Source organism: Acipenser ruthenus, chromosome 5 (assembly GCF_902713425.1).
Source record: "Acipenser ruthenus chromosome 5, fAciRut3.2 maternal haplotype, whole genome shotgun sequence".
In the NCBI taxonomy this organism is placed as follows: Eukaryota; Metazoa; Chordata; class Actinopteri; order Acipenseriformes; family Acipenseridae; genus Acipenser; species Acipenser ruthenus.
In genome coordinates this window covers 28,055,306-28,080,300 of record NC_081193.1, presented here as the reverse complement: position 1 = coordinate 28,080,300, position 24,995 = coordinate 28,055,306, and the positions used below count along the sequence as shown (strand labels likewise).

Genomic DNA, 24,995 nt, shown 5'->3' with positions numbered 1-24,995 from the left:
GGAGTTAAATGGCTAAGAGCTTGTGAGAAAACTGCATGGGACACAGTAAACACAGATCTCTGCTTTGCATTGGAAATGTTAAGTGGAACAGTTGAAAAGAAGCTGGATAAATTTGGGGACATCATCTACGCATATGGAAGTGAGAGGTTTGGAGTTGAAAAAAGGAAGGAAAAAGTACAAACTATTCCTGGAAAGTCTAGACGGCAGCAGGAGATTGAACGCTTAGTTAGAGAAATGAGACAGCTGAGGAAGCAATGGAGAAGAGCAGAACAGTCAGAAGGAGAGACTCAATCTCTTACAAAGGGTCATAAAAGATAAGCTTGCAACATTGCGCAGAGCTGAGCGCCTACGGAAATGCTACAAAAAGAAGGAGCGTGCGAGAACTAACTTTTATAAAGACCCATTCAAATTTGTAAAGAAGTTATTCACCAGTGAGAAGAATGGCACACTAAAAGCATCTAAGTTTGAGCTGGAGAGATATTTGGAGGAAACACATACAGATTCAAAAAGGCAGGAGCCTATGTCAGTTCCTTCAGACATCCCACCTATCAATCCACCAGAATACCAAATGGAGGACTGTGCACCTAAGTGGAAAGAAGTAGAGCAAGCTGTGAAAAAAGGGCCTAACGGAGTTCCGTACAGAGTGTACAAGAGTGCTTCAGGAGTTATACGAATCCTATGGAAATTGATGAAAGTGGTATGGGAAAAACAGGTTGTACCAAGAGCATGGCGCTGAGCAGGTGGAGTCTTTATACCTAAAGAAAAAGATTCTACAAGCATCAGTCAGTTTCGCCCTATTTCCCTGTTAAACATAAAAGGCAAGATTTTCTTCAGCATTATTGCTCAGAGATTGTCAACTTACCTATTAAAGAACTACTTCATTGACTTCAATACAAAAAGCGGGCATTCCAGGTTTCCCGGGATGCTTAGAACACATCAGTGTGATCTGGCAACAAATTCAATCAGCTAAAAAGGAGAGGAAGGAGCTCCATGTGACATTCCTGGATTTGGCTAATGCATATGGTTCAGGAACCACATGAACTTCTTTGGGCAGCATTTGATTTTTTCAGTGTACCTATGACAATAACACATTTAGTGAAAGCCTACTTTGGAGATTTGCAATTTAGTTTTTCAACTTCAGTATTCAGCACTACATGGCAATGCCTAGAAGTTGGAATAATGGCAGGATGCACCGTTTCTCCACTGGCTTTTACCATGGCAATGGAAGTAATCATTAGGGCATCAAAATGGGTAGTGGGAGGAGAGCGCTTGGCTTCAGGAATGCGACTACCACCAATTCGAGCATACATGGATGACATGACAACCATGACTACAACAGTAGCCTGCACTAATCGGTTATTGGGCAAATTAACCAATAACATTAAATGGGCACAAATGCAATTCAAGCCCACTAAATCAAGGAGCATCTCTAATTAAAGGTAAAGTAGTAGATAAAACGTTCTTCATTAATGGTGAGGCAATACCAACAGTGTCTGAGAAGCCAGTGAAGAGTCTTGGGAGATGGTACGATGGGGATCTAAAGGATACAGTTCATGTGGGAGAAGTTAGACAACAAGCAGTGGAAGGGTTGAAGAGCATAGACAGCAGCGCTTTACCAGGCAAACTAAAACTCTGGTGCTTTTAGTTTGGTCTACTGCCGAGGTTGCTGTGGCCACTGACTGTGTACGAGGTTTCTTTGACAACAGTAGAGAAGCTGGAAGCTTTAATCAGTTCATATATCAGGAAATGGTAGGGAGTTCCACGCTGCCTCAGCAGAATGGGACTTTATGGTAAAGGAATACTGCAGCTACCAGTCTCCACTCTAACCGAGGAGTTTAAGTGCACCAAGGTCAGACTGGAAATGACATTAGTAGAGTCACGCGACAAATGCGTAAGGGAGGTAGCACCTGTGTTGAAAACTGGAAGAAAGTGGGCGGCAAAGAAAGCTGTGGAGGATGCAAAGGCTGCGCTTTGAATTGGTGATATCATGGGGCAAGTTCAGCATGGAAGAGGGGGTCTTGGTCTCAGTTCAGCTCCTCCTACATGGCACAAGGCAGCCCCAGCTCAACGGAGGAAGCTGGTAGTCAACGAGGTGAAAAAGCAGGAGGAGAGGATGAGGTGTATAAAGGCCATTTCCCAGGCCAAGCAGGGAGAATGGATGAGATGGGAGAGTGTGGAACAACGCAAGATTGGCTGGCAAGACCTATGGTCAATGGAACAGAGCAGGATCAGTTTCCTCATCAGGTCAACATATGATGTTCTCCCATCACCACAGAACCTAAACCTCTGGGAAGGAGAGGATCCCTCATGTCTTTTGTGTTCATCACCTGCAACATCAAGGCACATTTTGACAGGATGTAAAGTGGCTCTTAGCCAAGGATGGTTTACTTGGTGCCATGACCAGGTGCTGCGATGTTTGGCCTTAGCATTGGAAGAGAAGCGTAACATGACCAATAAGTTGCCACCTGTTCCATCAAAACATTACACACAAAAGACAACATTTCTCCGACCAGGAGAGCAACCACCAAGAAAAGGTGTTAAAACCAATCCTCGCCCAGGACAACTGGAAGCTGCTAGAGACTGGAAAATGCTGGCAGATGTTGGTCAACGGCTTATTTTTCCACCTGAGATTGCCACCACTAACCTTCGACCAGATATTGTCTTGTGGTCTGGATCAGCACGCCCTGTTCACCTGGTAGAGTTAACAGTGCCATGGGAGGATGCTGTAGATGAGGCGTATGAGAGGAAGAAACTGTGGTATGCTCAACTAGCCACTGGAGCAGAACAGCGAGGATGGAGAGTCCGGGTTTACCCAGTGGAGGTGGATTGTCGAGGATTTGTGGCACACTCTACAACCCGGTTTCTCAGAGATGTCGGATTCAGTGGCCAAGAGTTGCGTCGCATAGTGAAGAACTTATCTGAAGCAGCAGAGAGGAGCAGCAACTGGCTGTGGTTGAGATGGAAATATTCTGACTGGGGATCTCAAGCACAATAGAAAGGAAAGCTGATGTACAGATAAGTAAGCTGGGCTGAGTTGAGTGGGGGACGGAGGGGGGTGATGCTGGGATGCCAGAATCACTGTCGAGCACTCTTGAGGTGTCGTGGTCTAGTCGATGAAACACAGAGGATGGAAGATGCCCACTTGAAAACCCCAGAGATGTACCCTACTTAGCTCAATCCAGATGGTTGTCATGCTGATGCGCTAGGGAGACCGCACTGTGGTTGATCCCCGGAGCCAGCATCGCAGCCGTTGTGGGTGCTGATGCGCTAGGGAGGCAATAAGCTGATCCCTGGAGCCAGCATTATACTTCAGCCATCAACACCAGACAGAAGGATATCTACATCATCATATGGAAGGAAGCTCAAATGGATGGAGACACATATGGATCACATTGGTTTACTGTAAAGCTACGTCTTAGTTGGTGCTTATCTTGGCGAGAGCCGAGTTCAAATCAGCATGAAGTTTTAACATCTGCTCTCGTGTAATGGAAATCAGATCAGCTTATAAAACACTCAATATAGTAAAATCTTAACTTTTTCCACCAATATTTCTGTTCATGGGGAACGTTTTCTAATGAGATCTACAAAAAGCATACATGACGGCTACTACATTGTGAGAAACACTAGATCAGACGGTGAATGATTTGCTGTGTTCCCATCAATGCTTTTTGCAGTTTGTGTGGCTGTCAGTGTTTGTTGCAACAGGTTTTAGCACCCTATCCATAGTAATACTTTAAATGCTGTATAAAAAGCAAATACAATATACAGTAGTTGTGGCAGGATAAATGGACTTCACCCAAAAAAACAAATGACCTACAAAAATGCAACTTGCAAGAAAGCAAATGTTACTTAGCTACTCATGAAATTTCCAAAGAATATTTTTTACAATTTTAAAAAAGTGTTCCTTTTAAATCAGGGGTGTCAAACTCAGTTCCTGGAGGGCCGCAGTGTCTTCTGGCTTTCGTTCCACCCGAGCTCTCAATTACTTAATTGGTCTAATTATTTGATTAACTGAACACCATTTAACACTTCTCTTCAGACCTCAAAATGTTTCACAGGTAGTGAATCAAGTGCATTTTTAAAACCATCAACTGTAAAAGACCTTGAAAAATATTAAATATGTCAAATTGAACAAATAATTAGATCAATTATGTTAATTGAGAGCTTAAGTTGGAATGAAAACCAGAAGACCCTGCGGCCCTCGAGGACTGGAGTTTGACACCCCTGTTTTAAATCATCAAAATGAAACTGTGAAGAAATGGTTCTGATCCCCTTCTGAAGAGCAACAAGTCTAAATTAATTACTGGTAATTAATTACCAGAGTATTGGCACATATGTGCCAGTGTGTCTATTAAACTACTGTACTAGTACCTCAAACAATAATATACCAATGGAATTACTACAGCCACGGTTATGGCTCATACAAACTTAATTGTTGACAATCCGATTTTTTTTTTTTTTTTTAGGATCTATGGCTTTCCAGTCATGTAGTTAATTAGTTATCTCAATACCATTAATTATTTTGAATGTTAAAACGCAAGGTTTCAGACTTTGACTGACCTCCTCTCGACCCAGATGCATGTACGCGGAGAAAAAATTTAGTGGTTTAATTTATCAGTCATCATAATATGAAAATGTCACAGCTATACTGATTCACTGTTTTATTATTATTATTATTTATTTCTTAGCAGGCGCCCTTATCCAGGGCGACTTACAATCGTAAGCAAATACATTTCAAGTGTTACAATACAAGTAATACAATAAGAGCAAGAACTACAATAAATTTTGTTCAAGCAAAGTACAAGTGTGACAAACCACAATTCAATAATACAGCAGATAATAGTGATAGTTACATCAGGATATGATTAAAACATCAGGATATGATTAAAACTGTTAAAACAATAGCTGTCCATCTCTATGAAATTCCCCTGGGATCCATAGCAAACAGCTATTGGTCAGAAAGTTGAGTAAACTTATGAAGGCTTGCATTCATTGTAACTGCACTGCAATGAACTATTATAATGCAGGTGTTTTTGAGACAGGATAAAATAGGACAGTCAGACAAAAAAACAAAAAATCTACACAACAGATTTGAAATTGCGCGTTGTTGGCTTTGCCGAAAAGCACGGCAATGGCAATGCTTAAAGAGAGTTTAGGATTAATGAAAAAACAGTACGTGACTGGAGACGAAACAAAGACAAATTTAAAAATATGGCGAAACAAAAACAAGCTGATAGAGGAGGAAAGTGTTTATGGCCTGATGTAGAAAACATTTTGTTTGAATGGAGTACTTTGAATGACTTTAATACATACTGCAACTTGTTCTACATGTCGGTTCAACTTGCAAAGTATGTGTAGCCTATCGTTATGGTTCTGATTAAGAAAACAAAATAAATGTATTATTGTACAGCTGGAAGTGTAATGCAATTGTATTGCACCGTATGCAACACTAAGATGTTTTGTTAACTGGTTATTAGATGGTGCACTGTTTAGTTTATTGTTTTGTTTTTTGCTTTTTTAATTGATGCAAGCAGCACTGTTTAATACCTTTCTTTAACATTTTAATTAATACAACAAATTTGTAAAAGCCAATGCAGCTGGAACTATATTGTGTAAGAATGGTGCAAATAAATGTTCAGTAACGCAAATATATGTTCTTTAAGTGTTTGGGTACTTGATAAGCTCAAATAAAATAGATTAATACAGATGTGATTTAATATTTTAAACACAAAAAAGGTGTTTTCCTAAAATGTAAGTCTCAAAAAAGGGGGAGAAACTTTTCCGCTACTGCGACCTATACAACGATTTTTACGGTAATATTTTTTAAAGGCTTCATTATTGCTAATGTTTTCACAACAAGATACATTCTGTAGTGCTTATTTTGCTACTGTATCCCATTGTCTCTGTGGGGGAAAAATATACTTGTTTCATCTTCATTTAATTTACATTATCTCAAATTGTGTATCTAATTCCAGGAACCATGCTGCCCAGACTGTGCAATACACTGTGTACTGAATAGTGCTTTTATCATTTTCAATATGCTAGAAAATCCTATTATTGTCATTAGTTTCCCACCCACTACATTGCCTTTACCTAATTGTCCAGATAGACTAATAACCCAGTTTTTATAAATACCACTCACATGTTGTGCTTTGCAAGATGTTCTGTGGTTGTTTTTTAATGCACTTAAGCCTTGTATTTCATTTTTTGACACATGAAGTTTATATGTAGGGCACCTAGAAAAAAGATGTTTAATTTCACTGTGCTACTTATTTGGAAAACACAAACAAGCAAAAACTTTTTAGGAGAGTATTATATGCTGCTTTACTTAGTTTCAAAAACACACTAGTAAAATATAAGACCTGAGCCGAAAACCTTGATAATCAGTTTTGATAATTTTTCCAATAAATGGTATTTATGCCCGACAAAACAACCCATTCATAATGTTTTAATGGAACGATTAATGGTTTCATTCAAATAAATGTTCAATGTCATGAATAGGCATCAGCATTTCAAACATCCAGTGCTCTGTATCACTAATATATCTGAGCTCTTTCCAATTAATTTAAGCTAAATTGGTAGTGGCACAATCCAGTAATTTCAGCTTAATTATGAACCAGATTCATGCCCATTTTAAGGAAGTATCTAATACATTTTCCTGTACACTGTTTGCTCAGCATTTCCCTTTCTCTCAATAAAGGAAAATAGCTGCATTTATTGCAGATAATTAACATTTTGTAATTAAACAGGTTCTTCTGTCCTTCAACAGCCTGCCCTTTATCTTCCTGTATTGACCTACTAGTATCAAGATAATTAATTTATATCTGCTTCGGTAGTTCTGTACAAACACAATGAAGCCTAGTTACTTTATTGACCAAAGTTAAATTAGATGCATACATTTAATTAGTTATTAAATCATTGCAAACATTTCTTCTTTCTTTAGGTATCTCTATGTTGGAATGCAAATGTTTTTTGTTTACCTGTAAACATGTGTACCTTTGTGTGCATTATGTGTGTTTGCGAGGGGATTACAACATAGACAAAAAAAAATCAGAATGTGTAATAGGTGCAATATAAGCTAGAATTTTTGTCAACATTGACAGCAATTTTGTTAGGCACCCTAATAAATAACGGTCACTATTCAGCAATTTATATAAAGGGACCAGTCCTTGCACATGTAGGGCCTTTTGGATGTGGACATGTACCGCTACGACTGTCCTCCATCTGTTTAACTGCAGCTGAGGAATGAAACGGAAAAAAGTGCCAAACCAACCATATTGTAAAATACAAGAGTGGGGAAATCCACGCCCTGCACCTTGTCAAAAAGTGATTCAATGTGTGAAATGGGTGGGCTCATTTGACTTGTAAAACAGAGAGCACATTTTACATTTACCAGAACTGTCACACACGTTAGATAGCGACGGAACGCTATAATAGGTTCTAGGCTTATTTCTTGTTTGCGTATCTCTCACTGTAAAAAGGATTTGAAGCAAATATTAAATTTATGAAAATATATTAAATTAAACCAGATTCATTAGAGAATATCACCAAAACCTTTTAAAAAACATTCCAACACTGCACCCATCAAATCCCCCAAGGGTGTATAGCATATATATATATTGTTTAATGTCTCTGAAACAAAAATTCCCAGACAGTGGCAATTCATTTTGCAGTGGAAGAGACAGTGGCAAGCAGAAACACTAGTGATTCAGCTATCTTTGTAGCATAATCAGTTTTCACTTGCTAAATGAATTAGGGCGTTTCATATTCAACAGCAGAAAAGCTTCCCCACTGTGCAGTATAAAGTGGGATTCAATAATAGCATCAACTGCCATAAGAAATTACATTTTTCAGTGCGGAACCAGAGAGGGATACCATCAGTGGCACAAAATGACAAATAGTTATACATAGGAAATCATCGTGTATTAGATAAAGTCAACTAATATGAATACACTGATTTAATTTATCATTACCCACATTCCTTCAGAGAACAATGCTACTGCTGCTTTTCAGAAACTGAACTGCTACATATCCCGTTAGGCCTAATATTTCTTATAGGCTCAAGACGGTTAAAGCAATCTAAAATATATCCTCTAGTCTTGCTCTTCCCAGAGGACACTTTCCTCAGAAAAGCTTAAGGAAAGGGGAAAAGTAATGACTTGTACATTGCTGAGCATGTGCCTAATAAAAAAAGACCTGCTTCTCTGGGAATTGGGGCACAGATGTCAGGTATTGCTCTCCTGAGTGGCAATAATTCTAAGATTTTACCTTTCTCAAACCACGAAATATAAACCGATGATGAATTGTTAGAGAGAACAACAATGTATCTTGATTACAGAAAGCAGGATAAGATGTTCCCCAAGTCTTAAATCAAAAAAATAATGGCCTTATAATTGTCAAAGCAAAATAAATAAAAATAAAAAAAACAGTTCTGTTATCTCCTGCCAATATACTGCCAAATGGTATTTTTGATAAAGCAGTGTCTTTTGCAGTCTGTTAAGTGAATCCTCAAACACTAGAGTGGTCATAAATCAAACAGAATGTAAGTAAAGACGTAAGGTATTTAGCATGAATTTGATCAAAGAGGCACTTGCTTTATCATTGATTTTCACCCTATACCTCAGATGACTGCCCATGTTGTCTGCAAGGAATATCTTAACCCTGCAGCCGGTGTGACAGCCCTGGAGCAAAAATTACAAGTAATAGCTTGAGCATAGCTCATGGATTTGTACATTCATGCAAGGGGATGTACCTGAGAATCCAGGAGGACAAACACACTGGAAACCTCCAGGCATGTTGAAGCAGCTGCCTCCATACAGGCATGGCTGTGCCTCACACTCATTTACGTCCAGCTCACAGAGAGATCCAAAGTACCCAGGTGTACAATGACACTGGAACCTGGGGATTGAAACACACCAAAGAAGGAATTAACAGAAACAAACTATGTGAGAAATATGATGACATGCTTTTGAATTATCCAAATATGAATCCCTCATCACTGCAAGAAAATAGTTATAAGCTACATCTAATGTTCATATAGTATGTCTCGAGTAACATCACCAGTACACCATGTTTAAGTTCCTTTAACAGCTATATTATATAAGTAAGAGCCAAGCAAAAGAGGTACAAATAAGACTGTTTGCCTTGTTATCTTTATCCAGCTACACAAAAGATACAGTAAGATGTTTTGTGCTTTTTTTTTTGTTATCTCCTTTGGGTATATACATGCTTCTCGTACTGAACAACAAACCATAGCACTGCTGCTTACTTTGAACATTCCCAGCTATCTAAAAACATAGACTTAAAAATGTATCTTTTCTTTAATGCTTGTATTTTGCGTAATGTGGTTCCTAAATAACTTAAAATGAGAATTCCTTTTATATATATCTATATATATATATAGTCTAAAAAGCTAAAAAAAATTATACATAAACAATGTAGATTGATAAGCCTGGCTGGTGGAGGAATACCCCAGCAAGCATGGAAGGAAGATGGAACATCATAATAATAATAATAATAATAATAATAATAATAATAATAATAATAATAATAATAATAATATCTTTATTTTTATATAGCGCCTTTCATAGTGGACTACCATCACAAAGCGCTTTACAGAGGTACGCTGTGAACTGTGTATTATATGCAGAGTCACTTACAATAGGACATTGTTTTAACATCTCATCCAAAGGATGGAGCACAAGGAGGTTAAGTGACTTGCTCAGGGTCACACAGTGAGTCAGTCAGTGGCGGAGGTGGGATTTGAACCAGTGACCTTCTGGTTACAAGCCCTGGACTTTAACCACTGGACCACACTGGGTTATGGGGTTGTTTTGCTGTAACTTAGGGCTGAGCACTTAGTTTGTTATGACAGGCAGTGGACAAGACTGCGTTGGGATAATGTCCATCAGCAGGTAGTTACAGTTCATTACAGGAGAGGTTTGTGAGTGGTCATGCCAGCAGTGCAGGTGAAGCAAGTAGCTAACAGATCTAAAAACCTCTTAGGGAGAGTTCTAATACAAATAAAGAGTAAAGCCAAGCCTGGATTAGGGTGAATTGCAGTTGCTCTGAGTGGTCTCTGCTGTAACATTTGCTCATCATAAGGGTCCAGAATGGTATTGTGAACAATACACTTATTTTCACTTGCAATGAACATTTAGTTTTAAAGCCACAGAGGCTGGTGGTGGATCACACCTGGCAGGGGAATCCAGTTCTCAGGAACACTACATAAAAAAAGCCTGTTTACAAAATTCAAGAAATTAAATTGGTTTTTAGAACCTTTTCTTACTTGAAGGAACTGTGAATGTGTTAAAGGCTATTGAGAATGATTTGAGACATGAGAAGGTCATTTGGGGAAATAATGACAGCCTTTTCCCACATCAGGTTCCTATCACGAATCATTGTAGCAGCAGATTGAAGAAGGAAATAAAACCAGCCTTGTGACCCAAGAGGATTGTGAAAATGTGCTCTGAATCTGTTGTATTGCTAAAGGTGTGGGCAGGTGTGACATGAAATGACAGGATGGATACATATTTTTTAGAACTGAGTGTCAAAATGAATAACAACAGATAGAATAATATGCTGCAGCTTATAACACGTAAATTAGCAAATGGATCTCTGAATTCTGAGCCAGGTCTGCTCTCATTTCATCAGAGAGCTTGCCTGTCTTTATCTATGCTGATAACCAGGATCTAAACGCGACTGACAAACTCCCTGGACTGTGGAATCAGGGGAACTCTGTAAGAGGAAGTGCATGACTGCTGATTCATGACAGACGACAAACTGACTAGGACTAAAAAAAACATTAGGCTCAAGGATTTATCTGCCCTGAAAATGGCTAAGGACCACTCTTAACGTAAAGTGATTGTATCTAACAAAACAATTACTTACATCTTACCTGTTGTCGACGTCGATTTGCTATATAGGTCTCAAATTATAAGTTTTAAAAGAAACACATTTCATAGTATTTGTATTTGAGGAATTAAGTAACTTGCTGCCAGAAAGGACACAGCAAATAAATAACCAAGCTAATTTCCTTTATTAAAACAAAAGAAAACAAAACGATTGCAGAAAAGCCTTAAACGATCTATCAATTTTAACAAATTCATAAGATGTTAAAAAAAAAAAATCTGAAATAATAATAATAATAATAATAATAATAATAATAATAATAATAAACCAATAAAATACAACAGTCTAAAAAGCTAATTGTGGGACAAATGTCACAGCATTAAATGGCACTTTAAAGCTTATCATTATCCTCTTCACAGTTCACTGTCATCAGATAGTGAATTTATCAACCACAAAAGGTGGAAATGAATGTATTTTTTTATTATTTGAAAAGCAACAATAGCATGTGTAAAACAGAATGTTTTGGACAGAGCATGTTAATACCAAAATATTCAGCAACAACAACAAACAAACAAACAAAAAAACATGATGTTGGTGAAATGCATAATAATTTAATCTAATACACAAAACTGAATTACAAACCTATTCACAAGGTCCTGGCATGTTCCACTATTTTTGCAGGGACTAGAAATGCATTCATTTATATCCTCTTCGCAATGTACACCAGAGAAACCAATTTTACATTCACAGCTGAAAAAAAATAAAAATAAAAAAATAAAACACATTTGAGTAACACACTGTACAGAATATGTAACACTATATGAAAATGCCTATGGTAAGTCATCTTCTTTGAAATCCTTTTGGCAACAAATGTTCAGCTTGCACTATTACAAGCAAAAGTACTGTATCCACTTGGTTTTGGAGTCCTAAATCTGATTTCCAAATGAAAATTCAGGACAGAGTTCACGTGTCACTGTAAACATGGCAAATTTACAATGTTCTGTTAAACTATCTGCTTCAGTATTTTAGAGCCATAACATTAATTTTATATAACGTAAGAGAAGTTATAAAATATAGAGTTTGAACTGGACACAGAAAGAACTGGACACTGAGACCGAGAGAAAGAAGTAAGTAAACAATTGCTTCTTGTGCTGAGTATATATCAGCACAATACTTGTTTTGTTTATGTATATTTATTTTGGCCATTGTGCAATTTTGTTTTGTGATTGTTATTTTTATTTAATAAATATGTGAAACCGTGCTTCACCCCACAGTCCTTTGTGCCTGTGCAAATATAGACACAATAAAAACTATATACATTACCAAGCACTTTTTACACAAACATTATACCAAATTAATCACGATATATTACTGATTCTAAATTAGTTTGTATGTATAAATACATCGCACAGATTCTCGCATCTCTATTTATCAATTTCCCAAAAACTCACTCTTGGTCACATTTTACTAAACATTTTTAAACGAATAAATAAACTATTAGCATAACGAGCATTATCGCATTCATCATAGTAAAGTTGAGTTCTTACCTGTAAACAGGAACACGTTTAGAGTTTAAACATCATTGTCTGGAGCTTGGTGTTGTTTACATTAATGTTTTCTTATACTTATTTGTAACATATTTGTATTATTTCAGATAGAATAACCTTCATGCATGCCCCAGCTACAGAAACTGTCCCCCCACCTTTTGAAACCAAAGTTTCACCACTGGACGTCACCCACCAAGCCATCCTATCACAAGTATAAATAGGCTTTTGAATCTGAATAAAATAATTATATTTAAAAAGTCATTCTGGAGTACACAAAGTTCTAAGAGAAACGGTGAGAGATTTCTGTGTCCTGTTCAAACTCTATTTTTTATAATGTCTCTTACATTAGGAGGATGTCCTTACATAAACCACTCACCCCTGTCAGGGCTCGTGATTTACATACTTGGTTCAGCCAGTCTGAGAAGGATATCTGCTGGGGGCTCTTTCGCTATCCGTTCAACAAGGAAGTGTTTTAATGCAATTAAACCTTCACTGCTGGGGATAACGGTGTAGAGGATTCTAATGTGCATTGTAAAAAGAATACTATATATATATATATATATATATATATATATATATATATATATATAGACGTGCTCAAATTTGTTGGTACCCCTCCACAAAAAACGAAGAATGCACAATTTTCTCTGAAATAACTTGAAACTGACAAAAGTAATTGGCATCCACCATTGTTTATTCCGTATTTAATAGAAATCAGACTTTGCTTTTGATTTTTTATTCAACATAATATTGTAAATAATAAAACAAATGAAAATGGCATGGACAAAAATGATGGGACCGCTAACCTAATATTTTGTTGCACAACCTTTAGAGGCAATCACTGCAATCAAACGTTTTCTGTAGCTCTCAATGAGACTTCTGCACCTGTTAACAGGTAGTTTGACCCACTCTTCCTGAGCAAACTGCTCCAGCTGTCTCAGGTTTGATGGGTGCCTTCTCCAGACTGCAAGTTTCAGCTCTTTCCATAGATGTTCGATAGGATTCAGATCAGGACTCATAGAAGGCCACTTCAGAATAGTCCAATGTTTTGTTCTTATCCATTCTTGGGTGCTTTTAGCTGTGTGTTTTAGGTCATTATCCTGTTGGAGGACCCATGACCTGCGACTGAGACAGAGCTTTCTGACACTGGGCAGTACGTTTTGCTCCAGAATGCCTTGATAGTCTTGAGATTTCATTGTGCCCTGCACAGATTCAAGGCACCCTGTGCCAGGCGCAACAAAGCAGCCCCAAAACATAACCGAGCCTCCTCCATGTTTCACTGTAGGTATGGTGTTCTTTTCTTTGAAAGTTTCATTTTTTCGTCTATGAACATAGAGCTGATGTGACTTTATGCATTTTAGCAAATTCCAGTCTGGCTTTTTTATGTTTTTCTGTCAAAAGTGGAGTCCTCCTGGGTCTTCTTCCATGGAGCCCACTTTCGCTCAAAAAGCGACGGATGGTGCGATCAGAAACTGACGTACCTTCACCTTGGAGTTCAGCTTGTATCTCTTTGGCAGTTATCCTTGGTTCTTTTTCTACCATTCGCACTATCCTTCTGTTCAATCTGGGGTCGATTTTCCTCTTGCGGCCGCGCACATGGAGGCTGGCTACAGTTCCATGGACCTTAAACTTCTTAATAATATTTGCAACTGTTGTCACAGGAACATCAAGCTGCTTGGAGATGGTCTTGTAGCCTTTACCTTTACCATGCTTGTCTATTATTTTCTTTCTGATCTCCTCAGACAACTCTCTCCTTTGCTTTCTCTGGTCCATGTTCAGTGTGGTGCACACAATGATACCAAACAGCACAGTGACTACTTTTCTCCATTTAAATAGGCTGAATGACTGATTACAAGATTGGAGACATGTGTGATACTAATTAAAGAAACTAATTAGTTTGAAATATCACAATAATCCAATTGTTTATTATCTTTTCTAAGGGGTACCAACAAATGTGTCCAGGCCATTTTAGAATATCTTTGTAGAATAAGCAATAATTCATCTCTTTTCACAGCTTCTTTGCTTTATTCTATGACATACCAAAGGCATGCAAGTATACATGATAAAATAGCTTTTAATTTCATCACTTTTGAGGAGGTATGAAGCATTATTTCAATGAGCTGTAAGGGTACCAACAAATTTGAGCACGTCTGTATATATATATATATATATATATAGTATTATTTTTACAATGCACATTAGAAGCCTCTACACCGTTATCCCCAGCAGTGAAGGTTTAATTGCTTTAAAACACTTCATTGTTGAACGGATAGCGAAAGAGCCCCCAACAGATATCCTTCTCAGACTGACTGAACTTGTGCTAACTTTTATTAGCTCAAAGAGCCAGCTGCCCAGTGTTTCGATATGTTGTACATATCTTTCTCAAGGGAGCCTGTGTTTGAATCAAAACATTGGAGGTATTTATAGGTTTTAGACGGCATGACAACTACTTGTTATTGTTTACATTCAAATCCATGATTTATTCTTACATGATGTAATGGTGTTATATATATTGTGACATCATTTTTACGTCTATCTTTGAATCTGTATTAATTCTAATTAACATTACTTTATATAAACTTATATTTTTATTATATCATGCAATGCTGGCTCTGAGGATCAGTCTTGATTTGGCCTGCCAAGCGCATCAGCATGCACAACCTTTGAATGAATTTTGTTTATTTATTTAAATGTTATATATTTATTGAAGTTAATTAGTTCATTCTTTTCTGTTGGGTCCTGCTGGCATAATCGTGTTCAGTCTATTTATCCATTTACTTTCTTTAATTATTCTATATGTCGCATTGTCTAATTTTAGCTGTTCTAATACTACAAACTTTACATCATTTATGTCATGTCCTTGACTGGTGAAGTGTTGTACTATTGGTTCATTCATTTTTTTTTATTTCTAATTAATGAAAGGTGGTTCTGAATTCTTTTATATAAAGTAGTTCCAGTCTCTCCGACATATTTGATTTCATCACATTTTTCACAGGCTATTCCATAAACAACATTGCTATTTTTACAGTAGGTATTAGTTTTTAGTGGATATGTGGTGTTCTTTTGTTTAACTATATTTTTACTTTTGTCCATGTATTTACACACTTTACATCTACTGGTGCACATGTTCGTAGAACCTGTTTTGTCAATTATTCTTTTATGTTTACTGTGAACTAAAATATCACCTAAATTAGCTTCTCTTTTGAATGCTACAACTGGGGCCTTAAGAAATACTTTTTTTTAATTTTTCTGAATTATGTAGAATCCGCAAGTGTTTCCAAACTATCTTAGAAATATTGGGCAAAAGTTTAGAGTAAGTCATTACTAATGGGGCTCTTTTGACCTTTTTATCTCTATTTTTATAATCTAGTAGATCATCTCTTTTTAGTTTATCCACTTTCCTTAACTCCATCTCTATAATTATTTCTTTGTATCCTCTTTTTTAAGATTTGTTTTTAATACATTTCTTTGTTTTACATAGTCACTTTCTTTTGAGCATATTCTTCGTATTCTTATTCCTAGACCCTTTGGGATTGCCCTTTTAGTGTGTATCAGATGTGCAGAGGACATGTGTAAATACTGGTGCATGTCAGTAGGTTTACAGAAGAGGTCAGTCTCAATTGAACCTTCTTCAAGTTTTACTATGGTATCTAAAATTCTATTTATTTTCTTGTCCATCGAAGGTCCACCTTAATATTGCTGTGTATTTCATTTGCCATTTTATGAAACTGGAAAAGAGATTCTTCTCTTTCCGATTTTCTAAGTAATTGTTCTTCCCATTTCCCCATGTATGTACTGGCAAAATGCATTCCTAATTTAGATCCTATTGCGGTACCATCGTTTTGTTTGTAATTCTTATTAACAAATGTAAAATAACTGTTTTCTAAAACAATGTTGATCATGTTCAGCACCTCTGTTTATAGTATATATATATATATATATATATATATATATATATATATATATATATATAGTAGAGAGCACGGGAGTAATACACGCACACAATGCAGGTTTTATTGGCAGCTAACACCCACACCCACAATTTAGTCTTTCTTAGAACAATTTTTTTCTGTGCTTTCTAACTGAACAGAGTAGGAAATAATAATGTATGATATGAGAGTCAACTCGTGACAGATTTATACTGTACATATATGCCTATGTTCATCAAAATCCACGTTCACTTATATTAACAATCTTGGTAAATATTAATTAAACTATTTAGTTATTTTAATTATAATTTAGATTTTTTCTTTTCCGATCCCATTGTCTCAATCAAAATGGGCAATGGAAATTCTCCTTTTGTTTTCATCATCAGAGTTTCATAGCAGGGCAACATATAAACCTACAAATATCTGGATACAGTAATGGTTAGCATGCATATTAACTTTAAAGAAAATCTACATCGTGTACTTTTCATGGTTTGGATCAAATAAAAAATAAAAATATTAAAAACAGTATTTGGATGAGATCCTGAATTAACAAACAAAGCTTTCTGATTGAATTGATCTCATTTACCTGTAACCATTGGTCCCATCCAGACAGTGACCATGATTCTGACAGGGGCTAGAGATGCACTCATTTGTGTCAATTTCACAGTGAATACCTTCAAATCCTGAAAGATAGAGGAGATGGGCATGGATCAGCGAGTTCCACTACATGCTGAAAACGTCAGGATCAATGATAACAAAGGCCCTTGTGAACACCATCTTAATGGAACTACTAGCCCCTGTAGCATATCTTATCTTTCAGTTTCCACATGCAGTGTTTTCTCTCAGAGGATATAAAAGTCCAATCATACTTCAATACTGAAGATGGATTGGTTGTAAAGTTGGAAACAAGCATCCTGGTATTGTACATCTGGGAAAAGAAAAAATAAATCCCTTTGTTTTTATGTTTGTTCAGCATTTGTTCATTAAGAGCTCATGCTACAGTTTATACTACAGTTGAAAATCAAATTGGAGATAGCTCCAGAAGCAGATTCATTCAAATATATTTATACCAGCACATTTATGAAAGAGAATGTAAATTGGTAAACTGAATATTAGGGTTATATACGACAGCAAACGGTAATATCGGAGATGAAATTAATGGACCGAGGCTGAAAGCCAAGGTCTGTTTACAGCCTCGAGTGCCGATATAACTTATACACAGACACTTGCAGTTCTATACAGTGCAAATAGAAAGTCTACACTCCCTTTCAAAATGTTCACCTTTTGTTGCCTTATAGCCTGGAATTAAAACGCATTAAAATAGTTTTTTTTTTCATGTATCTACATATCCTACCCCACAACATCCAAGTGAAAAAAATATTCTAGAAATTTGTAGAAAATTAATTAAAAATAAAAACTGAAATAGCTTGGTTGGATAAGTGTCCACCCCCCTTGTAATAGCAATCCTAAATTAACTCAGGTGTAACCAATCGCCTTCAAAATCACACACCAAGTTAAGTGGCCTCCACCTGTGTTAAATTGTAGTGATTCACATGATTTCAGGATAAATTCAGCAGTTCCTGTAGGTTCCCTCTGCTCAACCATGAGCACCAAGGCGCTTTCAAAAGAACTCCGGGACAAAGTTGTTGAAAGGCACAGATCAGGGGATGGGTATAAAAAAATATCAAAGGCCTTGAATATCCCTTGGAGCACAGCCAAGAAGTGGAAGGTGTATGGCACCACCAAGACACTGCCTAGATCAGGCAGTCCCTCCAAATTGGATGACTGACCAATGGCAACTTTGCAAGAGCTACAGGCTTTAATGGCCAAGACTGGTCAAAGTGTGCATGTGACAACAATATCCCAAACACTCCACAAATCTGGCCTGTATGGTAGGGTGGCAAGAAGGAAGCCATTACTCAAGAAAGCCCACCTTGAATCCCGTTTGAAGTATGCAAAAAAACACTCAGGAGATTCTGTAGCCATGTGGCAAAATGTTTTGTGGTCTGACAAAACTAAAATGGAACTTTTTGTCCTAAATGCAAAGCATTATGTTTGGCGCAATCCCAACACAGCGCATCACCCAAAGAACACCATCCCTACTGTGAAGCATGGTGGTGGCAGCATCATGTTATGGAGATGTTTCTCATCGGCAGGGACCGGGGCACTTCTCAGGATAGAAAGGAAAATGAATGGAGCAAAGTACAAAGTCCTTGAGGAAAACCTACTGCCCTCTGCAAGAAAGCTGAAACTGGGATGGAAGTTCACCTTTCAGCATGACAATGACCCAAAGCACACAGCCAAAGCTACACTAGAGTGGCTAAGGGACAAAAAGGTAAATGTCCACTACATGCTGAAATTTGTGGCATGACTTGAAGATTGCTGTCCATCAACACTCCCCAATGAACTTGACAGAGCTTGAACAGTTTTGTAAAGAAGAATGGTTAAATATTGCCAAATCTAGGTGTGCAAAGTTGGTAGAGACCTATCCCAACAGACTCACAGCTGTAATTGCTGCCAAAGGTGCTTCCACCAAGTATTAACTCAGGGGGTTGGAGACTTATCCAATTATGATATTTCAGTTTTGTATTTTTAATATATAATTTTTTTCTCAATAAAAACTTTTTTTCCCCTGAACAGTGTGGAGTATGGTGTGTAGATAAGTGGAAAAAAATCCTCATTTAAATGCATGAAACTCTGAGACACTGACACAACAAAATGTGAAAAAAGTTCAAGGGGGTGTAGACTTTCTATAGGCACTGTATATCTATTACATACTACTTTATTATTAATATACAAGTTGGTATACTAGGAGTTTTCAAAAAAAGACATCTTTCATATACTAGGCTACCAATAATGCACAGGCCCTGATGACTTATAGAATCGATGCCTGAGAGAGATGACAGGCAACGCAGAGTACATGTGCCCCCATTTATAGGACTTTGGTAATGTCTCTATTTGGACAGGCATTCTTTTTTGAGGGATGGAGCCTATCGTTTTTTTCTTACGTATGCAAGTGCATGTTTTCTTTTTCCAACAAAGAGACTGAAGCAGCTTTTTTTATGTGTAATGCGACTTCATAGTGAAGCACATGTACTGTATGTGTTGAGAAATTGTGTGTGTTTTTTTTACTAGATTTTGTACATGTTGAGTTATATAATATTTATTTTTGTACATATTACAAAAAGATTTGTGTTTATGGCATTTTAAAGGGATGTGCTATTAATAGCACTTCTTAAATGAATAAATAAAACATAAGAAAAAATGCTTAGCCCTTCAAAAGAATGTGTATTCAATAAAGAACTGTTTAACAAATAACATATACCACATCGTTAACCACATGTATGTATGTGGGGTGAAGTTGCACTCCTTTCTGCCTTTCATGTGTGCTAAATTATTGCAGCTGAGGAAAGGTTACTGGATGTATTGGCACATAGAGTGCCAGTAATCCCCTTGTAGAATCTACCTGTCCAAAAACACTTATACAAATAATAATAAATAGGAAAACTATTAAAAAAAAACAGAGGTGACTACCGTGACTCCCAATTACAGGGTAAACCCACAAATCCTAGACAAAAGCATGTTAATACCAATATATTTATATGTAGATACAACCTATAGTTTAAAATTGTTAATACAGTATTTCCATTACATAGGTCTGTTTAACTAAGGTGTATTAACTGGGTCCACTAACATTTAGAATTTTAACAATCTGGACAGAAGAATAAACTCCTAATTGACATTTTCTGCAAGTTATCTTTTAATATATTCCTGACTTGAGCATTGTTTGACCTATTGGAGATTGTTCGAGAGGTTGTACCTCACTTGTCTCGACTCCACTGTGCTTTCCAATAGTTGACTTTCCAATTCGGTAGTGCTTGTCTTTAATTATTTTCCTAATTACAACCTAATTAAACAATACCTTAAAACAAATAAGGAAAGCAGTATATTAATTAAAAGCTTACACATGCAGAACCTTGCTGTAATGTATAGTACAGTAATGCTAATTAGTAGTGCAAGTACCGGACTAATGGGCACATTTAAATGCAACTACTTGCTGCCTTACCCAGTACAAGTCAGTCAAGTTGAAATCAATACCACATGTAAATGATCTACTACAGCTTTTAGTTTTATGTTTTAAAAGGTTGTCATTCTCCATTTTACTGTCTGATGAAATCATAGCATGTTTCTTGACTTTGCCCTGTTTTCATCTGTCACAAATGTTCTACACTTCAGCACAAGATCAATGTTATAGCAACAAGGAATGCATATTCCCAGTAGACAATTGTCTAACTAATTGTGCAGCAGATAAAACAATAAATGGTACAACCCATGCATGTTAGGCTCCCAAAATCAAGATGAAATGAACATAAATATTAAACTGCTTTGTTTTCTGTAACATTTTGCAGATAAATAGATAACACAACATTTTCTTTTTTTTTTTATTAATTAGATTTACTCATTTGGTAGGATATGTTATGCAAAATAGAATAACCAAATTTGTAAAATGCAACACATTAAAAATGTGTTCTCCATACATCATTTTTAAAAGCTATTATATGTCCAAAATAAAGTATAAAGCTCAGTAAATGCTAATGCAAAAAAAAAAAAAAGAGTTCATCATTTAATTCTATGAACACCGAAAAAAAAATACAAAAATAAGACGTACAATACAAGCAAGTTCAAATAAAGATCTTTGTTTTTGGATTATTAAATATAGACATTTTTTTATCTAAAGAACTAAGAAACATCAGCTATGAACAAAGTTTCTTCTTTTAACATTACTGTAAATACTGATGGAGAGGTTTTGAATGTAGCACCTGCATAATATACCTCTAAACAATCAAGAAATGACAGCCTTGCAACTTCAAAGATATAGAAGCTGAGAGGTGGGCATTAATACCATGAAAATGTATTTATTTATTTTAACCATAGTATCACAAACTACTTTCTTACACTACTCTCCACATCTTCTTTAAAATGCTTGGGGATGGTTGACTGCTTTTACTCTCTATTTACATACAAATCATGTTTTCAGACTTGCTTCAGCATCAGCCTCAGGAAAAAAAAAATTACATGATACAATGTGGTATGGCTATTAGGTGTTCATACGGAAGTTTATGTATTGCATTGCTATTATTAATTCAGAAAAATATCACATTTGCATCATTTATAAAACTAAAGAGATCAATACTAGTGACGTATAATGATTTCCATTACACGAGAGCAGATGTTAAAACTTCATGCTGATTTGAACTCGGCTCTCGCCAAGATAAGCACCAACTAAGACGTAGCTTTACAGTAAACTAATGTGATCCATATGTGTCTCCATCCATTTACGTTTCCTTCCATATGATGATGTAGATATCCTTCTATCTGGTGTGGCTGAAGTGTAATGCTGGCTCCTGGGATCAGCTTATTTTGCCTCCCTGGCGCATCAGCACACACAACGGCTGCGATGCTGGCTCCGGGGATCAACCACAGTGCGGCCTCCCCAGCGCATCAGCATGACAACCATCTGGATTGAGCTAAGTAGGGTACATCTCTGGGGTCTTCAAGTGGGCACCTTCCATCCTCTGTGTTTCGTCGACTAGCCCACGACACCTCAAGAGGGCTCGACGGTGATGCTGGCGCCCCAGCATCACCCCCCTCCGTCCCCCACTCAACTCAGCCCAGCTCACTTACCCGTACATCAGCATTTCTTTCTTTCTATTGTGCTTGAGATCCCCAGCCAGAATATTTCTGTCTCAACCACAGCCAGTTGCTGCTCCTCTCTGCTGCTTCAGATAAGTTCTTCACTGTGCGACGCAACTCTTGGCCACTGAATCCGATGTCTCTGAGAAACCGGGTTGTAGAGTGTGCCACAAATCCTCGACAACCCACTTCCACTGGGTAAACCCAGACTCTCCATCCTCGCTGTTCCGCTTCAGTGGCTAGTTGAGCATACCGCAGTTTCTTCCTCTCATATGCCTCATCTACAGCATCCTCCCATGGCACTGTTAACTCTATCAGGTGAACAAGGCGTGCTGATCCAGACCACAAGACAATATCTGGTCGAAGGTTAGTGGTGGCAATCTCAGGTGGAAAAATAAGCCGTTGACCAGCATCTGCCAGCATTTTCCAGTCTCTAGCAGCTTCCAGTTGTCCTGGATGAGGATTGGTTTTAACACCTTTTCTTGGTGGTTGCTCTCCTGGGCGGAGGAATGTTGTCTTTTGTGTGTAATGTTTTGAGGAAACAGGTGGCAACTTATTGGGCATGTTACGCTTGTCATCCAATGCTAAGGCCAAACATCGCAGCACCTGGTCATGGCGCCAAGTAAACCGTCCTTGGCTAAGAGCCACCTTACATCCTGTCAAAATGTGCCTTAAGGCTCGGCTCCATTTTTCTTTGAGATTTGCCTGAGGAGGAGTGAGCTCTGACTTTGTAACCCTTTCGCTGCTAAGGCTTTTGGAACCCTTAGTGCTAGAGGTTTTTCCTGAATTTGGGAACAAATCATTTCAAAGTCAAATTTCTCACATGTCTTTAAAGGAAACATAGGAAAACTATATATTGTTTTTTTTAGCAAAACATTTTAAGTGATGTTACATTTGTGGGCATATCTTGTCAACTGATTGAGATACCGCAGGTTAAATAGAAAATAAAATGAAAAATTACATTTTCTATGTAACTTTAAATCCCTGGAAAAATTATTTCTTAACATGTTAATAAGACAAATTGTATATGTCTCACATTGCCAATATGTTGACTATATAGGAAGAAAAAAAATATTTTTCTAACAGTTGTTATGTTCCTGTCACGACTCCTTAAACATTATTATTAAAAATAAACATAAAAAAAAAAAACAGAACACCGCTAGGTCAAATGATCTTTGTGTTTTACATAGTGTGAACTTTGGGGCATATAAAAACTATATTTTCTAAAAGTAGAGGAATACAAAATTCAAACTATATTACTTTATTTTGCTTGGAATAAAAGTGCAGCATGTGACTGCCTTACATATATTATAATGTATTATTATTATTATTATTATTATTATTATTATTATTATTATTATTATTATTATTATTATTTATTTATTTATTTATTTATTTATTTATTTATTTTTTACCTTTGTTCTCGATTTTCTGAGCCCTCTACACAAACTATATCAAAAGAAGCTGGAAAACTATATAAATTCTGAAACTGTAGGTTGTGAGGATTGCAGTGGTACTAGACTCATAAACATGAGTTGAACTTTAACCCCTCTTGCAATGCATAGATTATAACATGCCCAATTTTCATTTTCAAAATTAAGGATTACCACAATCACATTATAAGGCTAATTTGAAAACTTCAAATTGACAAGATAACTGTCAAAGTTTGTGCTTGCTTCAAAAAGTGCTTTACAAAAACTAGAACATGTTATACCTGTTCAAAGCTTTTCTTGCTCTAAAGGGCAGAATACTGATGTTAACCATACAAAAAAACAATATATATTTACTCCCAATGTTGTGCCACAAAAGCTAGATACATGAACTGCAAATGTCGATTTCCACGTTCTGCAGGTTGTAAGGTTTGCAGGGGTACCAAACATGTTTACTTTTACATGAGGTTCCTGGCTGCAATAAGCCTCAAAACAAGACACAACCTGGCAACTCCCCACATTTAGCATGGCAAAACCGGTGGGCAGCAAGGTAACCAGGGACAACCATATATTACAGAATTCAGGGATGGCTAACACAACCCCCACTCTTAAAATCTGTTACACATAAACCCCTCCGATATTAGGCAAAACTCCTTAAAAAGTGGTAAAAATTACACAGGTTTATATTTAGTTGCACAGTTGTGCCCCAAAGGACACACACATGAACTGCAAATGTAGATTTTCACATTCTCTAGGTTGTTTTGTTTTTTTTTTAATTGTAGTCGTCGCCAATTTTTTACCCCGGTTTTTCTCCCCAATTTAGCATGCCCAATTATTATCTCTATCCTCAACGCACCGCTCGCCGACTCGGGAAACAGAGGCTCCGAAACATTCTCCTGCCAAGCCATCATTTTTTGAACTGCAGATCCACAACAATGCCACCAGACCTATAGTGCCGGAGGACAACACAAATCTGGCGGCTCCACTGCAGAACCACAGGCGCCCTATCGGCCAGAGGGGTCGCTGATATGCGGTGAGCCATGGATTCCCCTGTCGACCTAAGCCCTCCATACCCGGGCAGCGCTCAGCCAATTGTGTGCCACCCCCTAGGAACTCCCGGTCACGGTCGGCTGTGACATAGCCTGGATTCGAACCTGCGATCTCCAGGCTATAGGGCACATCCTGCACTCCGCGCGGAGCGCCTTAACTGGATGCGCCACTCGGGAGCCCCCATTCTCTAGGTTCTAAGGTTTGCAGGGATACCAAACATGTATATTTTGTATATTGGGTTCTTGCCTGTAACCCCCCCCCCAAAAAAACCATTGACACCCCTAGGAGGATATTCCTAGGCGTGTAGAAACCTCCACGGGAGAGTCTCCACTGAATGCTTTGGAGTTGCGGCCAGTTCATCTGGCCCTGAAGCAATATTCTAGGGAGATACAAAGGAGGCGCAGACAACACCACAGTGGTGGCTTATATCAACCACCATGGAGGTCTCCAGTATCCTGGTCTCAATTGTGTTGCCCAGAAGCTATTGCTATGGG

General features: G+C 37.4%; 1 protein-coding gene across 1 annotated transcript in view; it reads right to left on the bottom strand.

Moving 5' to 3' along the window:
* Nucleotides 1-24,995, bottom strand: part of eys (eyes shut homolog) — a 458,209-nt gene that overhangs the window by 236,218 nt on the left and 196,996 nt on the right. The window contains exons 29-31 of the mRNA XM_034921306.2: nucleotides 16,914-17,010; nucleotides 11,494-11,601; nucleotides 8,753-8,898 (exon numbers count right to left, since the gene is read on the bottom strand). Coding sequence (XP_034777197.2) covers nucleotides 8,753-8,898; nucleotides 11,494-11,601; nucleotides 16,914-17,010 — 351 coding nt within the window. The remainder of the gene's footprint in view (nucleotides 1-8,752; nucleotides 8,899-11,493; nucleotides 11,602-16,913; nucleotides 17,011-24,995) is intronic.